The sequence below is a fragment of the Prionailurus bengalensis genome, chromosome D1 (assembly GCF_016509475.1).
Source record: "Prionailurus bengalensis isolate Pbe53 chromosome D1, Fcat_Pben_1.1_paternal_pri, whole genome shotgun sequence".
NCBI classification, from domain to species: Eukaryota; Metazoa; Chordata; class Mammalia; order Carnivora; family Felidae; genus Prionailurus; species Prionailurus bengalensis.
The window spans coordinates 101,210,672-101,225,953 of record NC_057346.1 but is presented as its reverse complement, the minus strand read 5'-3'; the positions used below and the strand labels follow the sequence as shown (position 1 = coordinate 101,225,953).

Genomic DNA, 15,282 nt, shown 5'->3' with positions numbered 1-15,282 from the left:
AGTGACAAAAAATACACTAGTTCCAGTTGTGGGCACCTTCCAACCTCCTGAAAAATCACTGATTTCTACCAAACACCATGGCATGAGACCAAGCATCTGAGCATAGGAGATGATCACCCACAATCCCACAGTGAGAGACGGAGAGAGAGAGAGAAGAACCATTAGCTCAGTTGTGATCATGTGATGTGAGGCATGATGTAGTACTTGTATTGCAAGACATTCCTCGTTTCTCAAGTTAAAATTTTATTAGAAATATTTGCTTGTCTTGCAGAACACTCACAGAACAAGTTACTCGCAACCCAAGGTTTTACTGTACTTTGTTTTTAACTAATGCCATTTTTCTTCTCCAGAACCCCATCCAGCATGCCACCTTACACTCCATTGTCAATGTCTTCTTCAGCACTTCCAGACAGTGACAGTTCCTCCAACTGTTCTCTTATTTATTTATTTCAAGTATAACTAACATTCGGTTTCATACTTTATTATATATTAGTTTCAGGTGTGTAATACAACGATTCAACAGTTCTACACCTTCCTCAGTGCTGATCATGATAAGTGCATGCTTAACTTTTCTTTCTTTCTTTTTTTTTTTTTTTTTTTTTTTTTTTTTTTTTTTTTTTTTTGGTGAACTTGACGTTTTGAGAACTAGCCAGACATTTTATATAAAAACTTTCATTTGGGGTTTGTCTGATATTTTACTCAAGATTAGACTGGTGTTGTGGGTTATGGGGAGAGAGGTCACAGAGGAAAAGTGCCATGTTCATCACTTCATACAAGTGAGTATATACTTTCAATGGGACTCATCACTGTTGATGTTAACCTTGATCACCTAGTTGAGCTCGTGTTTGTCACATTTCTTCTCCTTATAAATTTACCTCCCCACCCTGCCCCATTCCACAATGTGCCTTTTGGAAGGATTGAGAGTTATCCTATGACTCTTTGAGCGCAGGGTACCTACATAATCATTAGGAATTCTTTTTTATGGGAGATTTGTCTATTACCCCCTATTTATTAGCTATTAATTTCATTGCTACATCAATATGAACTCATGAATTTTTAATACTATGAGTTATAGTTCAGTTCAGTGTCATTTATTTTGTTGCTCAATTTTTTTCCTGCTTTTGGCACTAGGGGCTATTTCAGTTTGCTCCTGTGTCCCCTTGGCATATTGTCATCACAGCGTGAGTGTACGTGTGTGTGCATTAGCACTTTCTTACTTTCTAGCATTACAAGGTATTCCAGTTCATCTTGTACATTCCCCACCCCATACCTAGAGTCAGCCATTTCTTTAAGAAGTCCCAATTCATTTTCTTGGATAATGGAATCAGGAACCACATCTTGGACACTGGATTATAGATAATATTTTTTTCGTATTCCAGTCAAAAGATGACATTTATGGTTCAAATAAACAGCTTTAACTGCAAGAATATATCACCTTTTTTCTCGTAATCTAATTATATTAAATATTAAGTTCTTTATCACATCTAGTTCATGCTTCTTAATTAAAAGGGAAGGGACACTTTAGGGAATGACCTTCCCCAGACTCTATCATCATTCATATTTAAATACTACCATAGGAAAAGGAAAAGAGAAGCATTTCCCAGTCAAAATTCCGTGTGACCGTGGATTTCAGAAAGTGTGGGATAAATCGGAGACCGATTTTGTCTTCTAGCATGCAGGTAAGAACCTGAGTCTTAGTGACATTGAAGAGATCCTGGTTCCAGATAATCAGACAGAACTTTAGAAACACTTTTTTTTGTTCTTTTTAATTCTCATTTGAGTAAAGAGTGGCCAAATTACCTTGTGAAGAAAACAGAACAACTGAAAGTCCTAACCTTTACATAAGCTCTTATCAAAACCAGTAAGATTTTGTGTTGGGAATTAACTTAGTTGTATTTAATACCAGGGAAAATTAATCTGATCAATGCCACAGTATGCATATAATACATAAAAGCCATTTGTGGGAAGGAAAGAAAGTTTGGTGAATTTTCTGGAAGTACTTTACAATCTAAACTGAGAAGATGGGAATAAAATAAATGCACAGCAGCTCCTGACATAGAGATAGTCAATTGGAAATAACATTTTTTTGAGTGTTCCAGTAAATGCTCCATGGAGATGATGGCTTTATTTTGGATGGAGTAGGCTTCCCTTTTCAGTGGTAACTGAGTATTGAATAGGACCAAACACTATTGGGTTGTATCAGTAGGAAATTCTCTTAATTATTCCATTCACTCAAAGAATACTTATATTAACTAGATACATTTTTTCTAGGTGCTTAAATCCAGAAGCAAACAGATAAAAATTACCTACCTTATGTTGCTTCATTCTAATGTAAGTCACTCTTATACTTATTTTTATGTGAACTATACAAATGTTTCAGTCTCTATCAGGTAGATGATAGATAGATGATAGATAGATGATAGAGAATGATGATAGATATATACATATATAGATGATAGATAATGGATGATGATGATGATGATGATGATATAGATAGATGATAAATAAGTAGATGATATACAGATAGATACATGATTGATAGATATAGATATGGATAGATGATAGATGATATAGATGGATGGATAGATAGATAGATAGATAGACATAGGTATAGATAGGATAGATAGATGATAGATAGATGATAGATAGATAGATAGATAGATAGATAGATAGATAGATAATATATAGGTGTTTTTTTATAATACTTAATCGTTAGAAACCACAAACAAGTTTTCATTACTGTTTGCTGAAGTGTTTGACCAGGAGCATATCTGGCAAATTCCTAAGACTTCAGGAGCACATGTAGCGAATGGCAGTGTGGTGGTGCATGATGGGGTAAAGAGCCTTAAGTCCAAAACTGTCCCTATAGCCGAATCACCCTCTTACTCAGACTCCTCAATCTTACTCTAGCTCTAAGAATCTTGCTGTTCCCACAGCCTACATCAGAAGGCAGTGTTATGAATGAGTCATATGTCAATGTGAATAACAAACCATCTACTAAGGTGTTTAAAAGCTTTATTTTTAATGCAACATGATTATAACATATTCTCACTCATGAAAGACAATATTTTAAAAGGAAGGTCATCCCCCTAACTGTGTTACCAAGAATGCAATTTCCCCACCCTGAGGCCACATATATTATGCTATTTTGGTACTCTCTCAAATACAATTAGTTGATATGAGTCTATACGTGTGTGATATTGTTAATAAAAATATTACTGTCCTCAGCAGACAGTCCTGAACTCTTTTACTTTACAGCATATTTTAGAAATCATTGCATATTGTGTTGACAATTTCATTTTTTATCAGCGATTGCATAAAATACCATTCCCTGATTCATTTGGCTCCATTGTGAGGGGCATTGAAGTTGTTTCTCACTGTTTGCCAACATGGAAAAGGCTGCTATGATTATCTTTGTACCCATGAGTGGGATTATCTGCAGCAAACAGAATCACCAGACCTATGTGTAGGTGCAGTTGAAATTAGCATCCATGTTGAAAATCACTCCCTGAGAGATTGCACCCACTTAAACTCCTACCAAAAATGTGTGGGGTTGATTGTTTCCCATATCGTTTTCAGCACTGTTTGTTAAAAGACATTCATCAAAAAGGTCATTTTGTTAATCTGATAGTTGAAAAGATATATAACTGCAATTTAAATTTGAATCTATTTAACTATGAGTGACATTGAGTATCTTTTCCCATGCTTAATTATTTTTAATAAGAAGAGTTCCTTTTGCCCTTTTGCCCATTATTCATTTGTGCTGTGTTTTTAAAGATTGATCTCTGAAACCCATTTATATTTGAAAAAACTATGCTTTGTCCCGAATATATGTTGTAAATATACTTAAATGATTTGGCACCTTCTAATTACCTTTTAATTGTGCTACTATTTGGAAGATATATGTGATGAGAATAAAAAAGGATTTTTCCATTGTTTGGTATATATAAGGAAATATTTGTTTCCTTCCTGTGTCTATCTTCTCTTACTGAAGTCTGGGTATGGGACACTCAAGAATATAGATTCCAAGAATTCTTTTGAAAAGTTTCAACTATGATTTGGAGCTTCCTTAGCTAATTTTCCAAATCCCTGGTGCTTAAGATAACATGACATTTGAAAAAATATTTTGATTTATGCCAAATGTTCTCTATTTATACTTAATTTCATTCTCAATCTCTCCTGTGTCTCAAGAAAATTGGGCAGCCTGAGTGACTAAGTTGGTTAAGTGTCTGACTCTTGACCTCGACTCAGGTCATGATTTCACACTTCGTGAGTTTGAGCCCTGCGTCCTGCTCTGCACTGACAGCACAGAGCCTGCTTGGGATTCTGTCTCTCCCTTTCACTTTGCCCACCCCCCTACCTCAAAATAAGTTTAAAAAAAACTTTAAAAAATAATAATTTAAAAAAAGAATGTATGATAAAAGACCCATAAAAATTCTGAATGAAGGGACAACATAATATAGTATAATTATTGTATAACTGTAAAAGTACAAAGTTTAATGATAGATACCAAATTTAGAACTGTAAGCAACTAGAAATTATTGAGTGGGAAAGTAACAGGAAATAAATTTAGTCAAGGTAACAGATTAAAATAAGTTTCACAATTGAGTGGACCAATTGATTGAATGATCACTGTTAAGACTGTTTCTCTCTCTCTCTCTCTCTCTCTCTCTCTCTCTTCTCTCTCTCTCTCTCTGTGTGTGTGTGTGTGTGTGTGTGTGTGTGTGTGTTTAGGTTTTTGTTAAGGAAAACACTCTCAGTGTTTCTACATCATTCCTTCAATGTTCAGAATGTTTACTAGAAGAGACTTTATAACTGAACTACCAGGTTCAAGTAATAGGAAAGTACAGCATGTAAATCATGCATGAGTTGTCTCCATTTTGCAACATTCTATTCTCATAGGTCCTTGTTGTAAAGTAAAGAAAGACATTCAGCTCAAAAAGATACCCTCTCATAACAAATCCCCTAAATTAATGTTTATTATGCCTGAAGAATCAGATACTCTTTCATTATCGACATATTTCATCGTTTCCGTAAGCAGTCAGGTGAATAGATTGTGAATATTGTGATTTCCACTTTATTCCAAAGAAAACGAGGGATTACCCATTGGTAAGTGAACCTTCCATGATCAAGCATATAGATTTGACCTCCAAATGGAGAATTCATTTCATACTTTTTTCTTTGCAGATCATTTCTAAACTGCGCTTTCTCCAGTTTGCCTGAAATTATGCAGCAAAATAACAGCGTAACTGAGTTTGTACTATTAGGATTGACCCAAGATCCTATGAGACAGAAAGTGGTATTTGTAATCTTCTTCATTTTTTATGTGGGAACTGTGGTAGGGAATTTGCTTATTATTGTGACCATCAAGTCCAGCCGGACACTTGAGAGCCCCATGTACTTTTTCCTATTTTATTTGTCCCTTGCTGATTCCTGTTTTTCAACTTCCACAGCCCCCAGACTAATTGTGGATGCACTCTCTGCAAAAAAAATCATCTCTTACAATGAGTGTATGACTCAAGTCTTTTCACTACATTTATTTGGCTGCATGGAGATCTTTGTCCTCATCCTCATGGCCGTTGATCGCTACGTGGCCATCTGTAAGCCCTTACGTTACCCAACCATCATGAGCCGGCAGGTCTGCACCATCCTGATTGTTCTTGCATGGATAGGGTCTTTTATACATTCTATAGCCCAGATTATCCTGGCCTTGAGATTGCCTTTCTGTGGACCCAATTTGATTGATCATTACTGCTGTGATTTGCAGCCCTTGCTGAAACTTGCTTGCATGGACACTTATGTGATCAACACGCTGTTGGTGTCTAACAGCGGGGCCATTTGCTCAAGCAGTTTTGTGATACTGATGATCTCATACATTGTCATCTTGCATTCGCTGAGAAACCACAGTGCAGAAGGGAGGAAAAAAGCTCTCTCTACTTGCACTTCCCACATCATTGTAGTAGTCTTATTCTTTGGTCCATGTATATTTATTTATACACGCCCCCCAACCACTTTCCCCATGGATAAGTTGGTGGCCGTATTTTATACTATTGGGACACCATTTCTCAACCCACTCATCTACACACTGAGAAATGTAGAAGTGAAAAATGCCATGAGAAAGCTATGGCATCTCAAAATTACCTCAGAAAACAAAAAATGAATCGAGAGTTTTGGTTGATTATTTAATCTGTACAGATAGCAAAGCTGATAGTGTATGTTCTGACTTTCCCAGTGCTCTCTAATATAATCCATCTGATTTCCTTACTTTTTTCAGTGCTTCTGCCCACAAGCTAGTAGCTTCTTTAATATTGCCATCCTGGTTCTTTCTTTTCCTGAGAGCTCAATTCTAACATTGCCAATTGTGAAATATTCCCCACATCTCAGTCTACACTCTGGTTTGATAAGAAAAAAGATATTGACACAATCACAACTGTTCAAACAGTGAGCATCCATAAAGTATAGCCTGTTCTCTATGACTTGTAATTCTGACTATAGCACATTTCAGATAGGATATCCTGTTTTGTCTTGAACACTTTCAGAGCAAAGGAATTAACTTTGTGTGTCAAGAAGTTCTTTTAATTCTATCATTAGTTTCACTTTTAAAAGTTCCACGTTAGTGAACCAAAGTCAAATATATATATATATATATATATATATATATATATATAATTTTTCTTGTTGTTTTTTGACTATTAAGATAATGGAGGCATTATGTGTGAGATTTTTTAAATGTAGTGTTACAAAGGCCTTGAGATATTCTGCTAGTTTGTATGATTGGTATATAGGAATTACAACAAGAGAAATCTATAACCCTAAGAGGGAAAGAAGTAAAATAATATATGTTGTCAAGATGGAATAAATATTTCAAAATACACAAGAGATACAACATATTTTTTGAGATTGAAGTACAGAAAGGTAGAGCCTAGCTTGAAGGAAAAAAATGGATGATATTATTTCATTTAAAGTTGTATTGTGTCAATGGAATAAAAGAAAGTATCAGAGGCATTCAGAAATACTCACTAGACTTGTCTCTAGTTAATAGAGGCAGAGAGAACCCACTTTTGCAGCAGGAAGCCTCTTTAATTCTCTATTTGTTCTTCCCTAGTAAAGGAGTCGTATGGATTCTCAAGTTAGGACTGCCAATAGAATTTCGATGCCCATAGTGGGCAGAGCAGATTAGCAGATGTGTCTTGATTACTTGCATGCCAAAGTTTATATCATGAAGCTTTAAGATTCATTGATTACAGAGAATACAATAATTCAAAGGGATACATGCACCCCAAATTTTATAGCAGCATTATCTTCAATAACCAAACTATGGAAACAACCCAATTGTCTATCGACCGATGAATGGATAAAGAAGATCTGGTACCCATACACAATGGACTATTATTCAGCCATCAAAAAGAATGAAATCTTGCCATTTGCAAAAACATGAATGAAACTAGAGAGTATTATGCTAAGTGAAATAGGTCAGTCAGAGAAAGAGAAATACCATGACTTCACTCATATGTAGAATTTAAGAAATAAAGCAAACCAGTATTGGGGGGAAAGAGAGAGAGACAGAAGAAAAAAAAAGAAAAAGAAAAAGAAAAGAAACAGACTCTGAACTATAGAGAACAGAGTGATGGTTATTAGAGGGGAGGTCAGTGGAGGGAATGTCAATGGGTAAAATAGGTGATGGGGATTCAGGAGGGCACTTGTTGTGATGAGCGCTGAGTGCTGTATGGAAGTGTTGAATCACTATATTGTCCACCTGAAACTAATACCATGCTGTATGTTAAATAACTGGAATTTAAATAAAAACTTTAAAAAACAAACAAATAATACAATTCGTTGATTTCAGTGTATTAAAGTGTATCACATCCTTGGTAACTATTACAAGATTCCATTTTATTTGGGGGGCACCTGGGAGGCTTAGTTGGTTGAGCATCCAACTCTTGATTTCAGCTCAGGTCATGATAACACGGTTCGTGGGCTGAACCTCACCTTGGGCTCTGTGTTGACTGTACAGAGCCTGCTTGGGACTCTCTCTCTCTCTCTCTGCCCTTCCCCACTTGCGCTTTCTCTCTCCTCTCTCTCTCTCTCTCTCTCTCTCTCAAAATAAATACATAAACTTAAAAAAATTCCGTTTCACTTTTAACGCTGTTCATTATTTAACTGGGAACCCTTTCCAACACTAATATTTTATTCCTGTCAAAGATTATTTTTTAAAAAATTCAGTAAAATAACAAGTTTTCAGTGTTCTCACTGCTTTTTGCTTTCTGGGATATTATGAAGCTTCATGACTGCACTAGTGGTCCCAAAATTGGCATGTTGACATACAAAGATTATATATATTTAAGTGGTACAAGTTGATTTTTTGATACGCATGTAATGTGAAAAGATCACCACAATCAAACTAATTAGTACATATGTCTTTTCTATATAGTTACCATTGTGTGTGTGTGTGTGTGTGTGTGTGTGTGTAAGAAGATTTAGTGTAAGATCTATCCTTTTTGCAATTTCAAGTATACATTATGGTATTGTTAACTACAGTAACCATGCAATATAGTAGATCTGTGGAATTTATTCATTCTGCATAACTGAAACCTTGTACCCTTTGGCCAACATCTCCCCATTTCTCCCAATGCCATTCTACTCTCTGCTTCTGTGAATTGAACTATATCATTTCCACATATAAGTGAGATCATGCAGTATTTCTCTGTCTGTGTCTTTCTTGTTTCGCTTAGCATCAAGGCCTCCAGCTCCATCCATGTTATGCAAATGGTAGAATTTTCCCCTTTTTAAAGTCTGAATAATATATATCACACATTTTCTATATTGATTCATCACTCAGGGATGAGGTTGTACCACACCTTGGCTATTGTGAATAATGGTGCAATGAACCTAGGAATGCAGATAGCCCTTCACAATCATGATTTCAGATCCTGTGGATATATACCCAATGTGGAATTGATGGATGGTAGCTCTATTTTTAATATTTTGAGGAACCTCCATACTATTTCCATAATGGCTGTACCAATCTACACACCCATCAATGGTCCACATGGGATCCCTTTTCACCACATCGTCAGCAACATTTCTTATCTCTTATCTTTTTGATAATAGTCATTCTAAGAGATATCAAATGATATATATTATGGTTCTGATTTGCATTTCCCTGATGACTTGTGATGTCGAACACATTTTGATGTACCTGGTGGTCATGTGCATGTCTTTGGAAAAATATCTATTCAGACCCTCTGAAATCAGGGAACACGAAGGTCCATGGGAAATCTCCACAACTTCTATTCAATGTACCTGTGACCTAAAACTGCTATAAAAAATAAAGCCTATTATTTAAAAAAGAAGATGTTAAAAGAAGGTAAAATTGAATAATAGATGAAAATCATCTACTCAATTAGCTCAAAATAATATAGAAAAGAAATAAAATAAATTATAAAGGGGACGAAAAAGTAAACTACAATAAGATGAACTTATTCCAAAAAAATTAACAATTACATTAAATGCAAATACATTGCTCTTGAAAGACAGAGTTGTCAGGATAGACAGAATAGTCTTTAGCAAAGAAAAGTAATCGACTAATGACACACACCTCAATATGATGAATCTAAGAACAAAGAGACCATACACTATGAGTAAATGCTATGATTCAATTTACATGAAGCTATAGAATAGGTACAAAACACTAAACATTGAAACATAGTGATATAGGGGAGTGGGAGGGAGGGGAGGGTGGGTGATGATTATTGAGGAGGGCACCTGTTGGGATGAGCACTGGGTGTTGTATGGAAACCAATTTGACAATAAATTTCATATAAAAAAAAAAGAAACAGTAATACAAATAAGGACAGTAGTTACATCTGGGCGAATTAACTGAAGAAGAACATGACAGAACTTTCTGGATTAATAAAAGTATTCTAGATCTTTAATTTTTTTTTTAATGTTTATTTATTTCCAAGGCAGAGAGAGACAGAGCATGAGTGGGGGAGAGGCAGAGAGATAGAGGGAAACCTAGAATCTAAAGCAGGCTCCAGGCTCTGGGCTGTCAGCACAGAGCCTGATGTGGGGCTTGAACTCATAAACTGTGAGATCATGACCTGAGCTGAAGTCGGTTGCTCAACCGACTGAGCCACCCAGGCACCCCAATCTTGAATTTGTTAATGGCTATGTGAGTACATACATTTACCAAAACTTATCAGACTATATACTTAAAAGGTCTTCATTTCATTGTATGTAAAATTCATCTCATGAATAGAATTGTATTACCAAAAAAAAAAAAAATCAATCAATATCTCTAAGTCCTACATCCCCCCACCCGAAGTGCCTATCAAATCTAGTGAAAATTTCTACAGGAAAAAAAGCAGAACAGTGATGGTTATTAAGAATTTAATTCCCATGAGTGGAAGATATAAAATATTTTATTAGAAATTAATACATAATAGTGACTTTGCAAGATGCATTGGCTTCACCAAACTAAAAACCTTTTGTACTGAAAATTATGTCATCAAAAAAGTGAGAGCCAACCCACAGAGTAGAAGAAAATACTTGTGTCTGATAAGAAATTTGTTTTCAGACTATATAAATAACTCCTACCCCTTAATAATAAAAAGATAATAACTCAGCTTAAAACTTGGTAAAATATCTGAATAAACATATCGCCACAGAAAATATACAAATGGCCGAAGGCACCTGAAAAGATGTTTAACACCTTTGATTAATAGGAAACGCAAACCTCAGCCATATAATGCGATACCACTTTATACTCGCTAGGACATCTAGAATCAAAGAAGACAGAAACTAACAAGTGTTAGCGAGGATGTGGAGAAACTGGAGTTCTCATAAATTGCCAGTAGGATTGTAAACTGGCGCAGCCACTTTGCAAAGCAACTTGGCGTTCCTTAAAACTTTTAAACATGTATCAACAACAATCTAGCAATTCTACTTTTAGGAGACATTAAACATATATCCACACAGAAACTTGTACGCCAGTGTCCATAGGAGCACTATTCCTAAAAGCTGAAATTGAGAAACATTCTACATGTCAATCAACAGATGGATGAATTATGTATTCATAAGATGGAGTTTTATTCATCAACAAAGAGGAAAGAAATACTGATGCTTGCCACAGCGTGAATGACACTTATGCTAAGAACATTATGCTAAGTGAAAGAAACAAGTTACAAAAGATAACAAAGCATATAATTCCTTTTATATGCAATGTCTAGACAAGCAGATCTATAGTGGAAGTGGATTAGTGCTTTCTGGGGACTGCTGATGATGGTGAGGGAGAGGAATAAGAAGTGACTGTGAATGGGACAAAGCTGCTTTTCAGGTGGCAGAGATGTTGTAAAATTAGATAGTGTTGATTGTCTCACAGTCTTCTATATTAACAGCTATTAAATTACATACTTTAAATAAGTGAATTGTATACTATGTGGATTATACCTCAATAAAGCTATTAAAAACAGATACTATTATTACAAATTTATTTCCCATAAATAGAAGGTATATAAATGACCTATTAAAAATCAGTGCATAACAATGACTTTGGATCTCTATTATGATTAAGTGTTTAAATGGTGAGCACTGTATTTGATCTTTTAATTTGTATAATTCATACAGAATGACTCTGAGAAATTGTATTATTGGGAAATCAATAGCATGTGGAATACGAAAAGACCAGATGGGGCACCCAGGTTTTTCAGCCGGTTGAGCGTCCAACTTCAGCTCAGATCATGATCTCATGGTTCGTGAGTTCAAGCCCCACATTTGGCTCACTGCTGTCAGCACTGAGCCTGCTTCAGATCCTCTGTCCCCCTCTGCCTGTGCTCCTCCCCCGCTCATGCTCTCTCTCTCTCTCTCTTTCTCTCTCTCAAAGGGGTGTAGGTGGGAGCCAAACATTATAGTCAGAAGATCTTGACAGGTTCAGCTTTAACTGAACAGCTCCAAATTTCTGCCTTCATAAAAATGAGATATTGCTCTCCCTTTGAATATCTCCATTTGCAAAGGTGGATGGATCTTTATGGGCATTATGCTAAGTAAGTCAAACATAGGGACACCTATGCTCAGTCAGTTAAGCATCTGACTCAGCTCAGGTCATGATCTTGCTGTTAGTGAGTTCGAGCCCCACATCAGGCTCTCTGTTGTCAGCACAGAACCCACTTCAGATCATCTGTCCTCTCCTCTCTCTCTGTCCCTCCCCAGGTAATATTCTCTCTCTCTCTCTCTCTCTCTCTCTCTCTCTCTCTCTCTCTCTCTCTTTCTCTCTCTCTCTCTGTCTCTCTCTCTCTCTCTTTCTCTCAAAATAAATAAATAAATAATGACTTAAAAAATAAGTCAAGCATAGAAAGACAAATACCATATGATTTCACTTATCTGTGGAATCTTAAAAAACAAATCAATAAACTGAACTTGTAGATACAGAGAAGAGATTGGTGCTTGCCAGAGTGGGGGATAGGGAGGCCGGGTGAAATGGGTGAAGGTGGCAAAAAGGAAGGAACTTATAGGTATAAAATAAATAAATATTACATATGGGAATGTAATCATGTACAGCATAGTGTCTACAGTTAATAACACTCTATTCTTTATTTGAAAATCACAAAAGGTAGCTCTTAAAAGTTTTCATCACAAGAAAAAAATATAACTATGTGTGGTGATGGATGCTAACTAGACTATTATGGCGATCATCTTGCAATATTGAATTTATGCAATATTAAATCATTAGGTTGTACAGCTGAGACCCCATAGTAATGTTATTTGCTAGTTATAGCTCAATTAAAAAAAAGTGGAATCTATCTCTCCATGCTTTTATCTGGACTAAACGTGTGTGACACAGATAACCTTTAACCACATGAGAAGAATGAGGCAAAAGTGATTTCGATTGATCCCTAAAGGTTGACTTGAGAGGTCTTGAAGCTTTTACTTTTGTGAAACAACCATTGCCCTAAAACAACTGTGGTATATATGGTAGAGCCCAATCTATGCTCCTGGAGAATGAATGAGAACTGGCATATCTGAGCCAATTGCTGAATGTGTGAATGAGGCCATCTTGGACCAGGTACTCCATTCAAACTCCATTTGCACCATTCAGAGTGTTTCCAGGTGAAAAGAGAAGAAGGACCACCCAGCTGAATCAAACCCCAACTGCAGAATCATAATCAAATAGATTGCTTTTATGCTTTTAAGTCTTTAAATTTTGGTTTTGCAATTTAAAACCACCAATTTGGGGATTAAACTTTGTGGCTGTAAGCCACGAATTTCTGGCCTAGTGTTTGCCAGTCTGTAGCAGTAGATAACTTACACACTTCCTAAGTTCACACCTCCTAAGTTCACACAAGGCAGAAAGCAGTAGATAAACACTGTGAGGTGTGGGGGGACTGTCACATGGATAGAGTTCTTAAGACTCCTGTGGTCTGGGAGACACAGAGATTCCCTCAGTTGAAACAGAAAGTGTTTTCTATTCACATCTCTTACCAGTAGGAAAGAGATACAGTATTTTATGGGCCTTTAAATTTGGGAAGTGACATATACTGTATGTGAGGGTGCTATTCCAAATCTTTTATCATGTGACTCTAAAGATGATTAGTTTTCAGGAGGATCCACTGACAAGGGCAAAGCAGGAAAGAGTCAAGTCCCTTTGGGGTGGAAGTGAATGTCACCTGAGCAGTCAAGCAACTGAGAGCTAACAGCTGAGTGTGAGGTGCATCAAGCAAGATTCCCAGATTGTTATGTCACCCAGGGTCCTGAAATTCTCTTGCCCGTAGCCCGAGGTGCCTTAACAATGGCCTGCATTTTATTATGATATTAAGAGACCATAGACCAAGAAATTTCTGGAAACTATTCTCCATCTTTAGGTCATTTGTGAGCCTGAAGTGACAGGACTTTGGATGTGAGCCACATGGATGTGAGCACTTCTGAAATCCTACCCACGGACATTTCCTATTGTTGCTGAGGTAGAAGAGACTGTGTGACATGATTGGGACCTAAATACGCCCAGTGGCTTTCCCACAAAGCTCGCCTCCTGCTCTGAATGCCCCTGCTGCCAGTTCAGACTCTGCCTTTTCCCACAGCTGCCGGAAGAGTCAGTGACATGGCCAGACTGCAGTGCAAATGGCCCACTGTGGGGTGAACTTTGGCCAGTGGGAAAGGGAAGCCAATGGGTACATTCTCCCCCTTTGTGGCTATTTACAGATTGGAAAAGGAACATACAGTCTCCCTTAAAAGGTCCGGTGAGATCAAAAAATCCACTGTGCAAGTCGATACACTCCATCTAAGAGTAGAAACAAGTAAGGGTCTGGGATATTGGATGTTATATGGAAAAGGAAGCAGGAGGTTTGATGAGTAGGAAGGAAAAAGAAAGACCAGCAAGAATGAGGAGAAAGAAAGAGTAAGGAACAGGAGAGGAATAAGAAAGAATATTAGTGGTCAAGAGTCAATGTTAATGGCTTACACTCAAAAAGTAAAAGACTGAAAGCCTGCAGTACGTTTGTCCCAGGTACGAGCTAGAAGTAAACTTCCCACCAATTTCTCCAGAAATCAGCAGAGATTCAATTGAAAAGAAAAACAGTGAACCCCAGTGACACTATTGAATCAACTATATTCCAATCAAATAGAACTTTCAAAGGAGTAGAATTAAATTTCAATAAATAACCCCCAAATCGATATTTTACCATATGTGTTACATTAAGTATTTAATACATTTGCATAGTTAAACATATTAATCCCATGAACAAGATATCAATCATACACGGTTACTTGTGTTTACTGAAATGCTTTGGATTAGTGGTAGGGTCCTAAATGCAACAACTGACTGGTTTTTAAACTTAGCAAATAAAGAAAAATTAAAAAAAATTTTAACACATTGACAAGATCATTGTTAGTTCTCTATCGCGGTTCTGAATATGGAGGGAGACTTTGGGAGAAAGCCTTTCCCCAAGGTCATTAACATTTTGCATCATTCTCTGAATGCACCAAATAAGAAGCAGAGAAAGGAGCATTTGTTGCCAAAGATACTGTGAAATTGCAGGTTTCAGCAGGTGAGAGACAGAACCAGGAATGAGGAAGAGCTGACTTTTACCAGCCCTTGAGTTTTGGAGGTCAGAGATTCTCTGATATTAATTATGCACAAAGCAATTCCTAAGGCATTACTCTCTCATGGATAGCCGCACCCAAATTATCTCAGAAGAGATACAAATATAAAACAAAATTTGAGCCCTGAACAATACTGGTGAGAATTTTTTCTTCTAAAACTTAAAATAAAAAGGGTTATTGAAAAGG

At 36.6% G+C, this 15,282-nt stretch overlaps 1 protein-coding gene across 1 annotated transcript; it reads left to right on the top strand.

The window, feature by feature from the left end:
• Positions 1–5,227: 5,227 nt before the first annotated feature.
• Positions 5,228–6,160, top strand: LOC122482733 (olfactory receptor 4C11). The gene has a single exon (XM_043579032.1). The coding sequence runs from the start codon at positions 5,228–5,230 to the stop codon at positions 6,158–6,160; it is 933 nt and encodes a 310-aa protein (XP_043434967.1).
• Positions 6,161–15,282: the final 9,122 nt, after the last annotated feature.

Excerpts from the sequence above, each read along its gene's own strand:
- LOC122482733 (XM_043579032.1), top strand. The coding sequence starts at position 5,228 with ATGCAGCAAAATAACAGCGTAACTGAGTTTGTACTATTAGGATTGACC.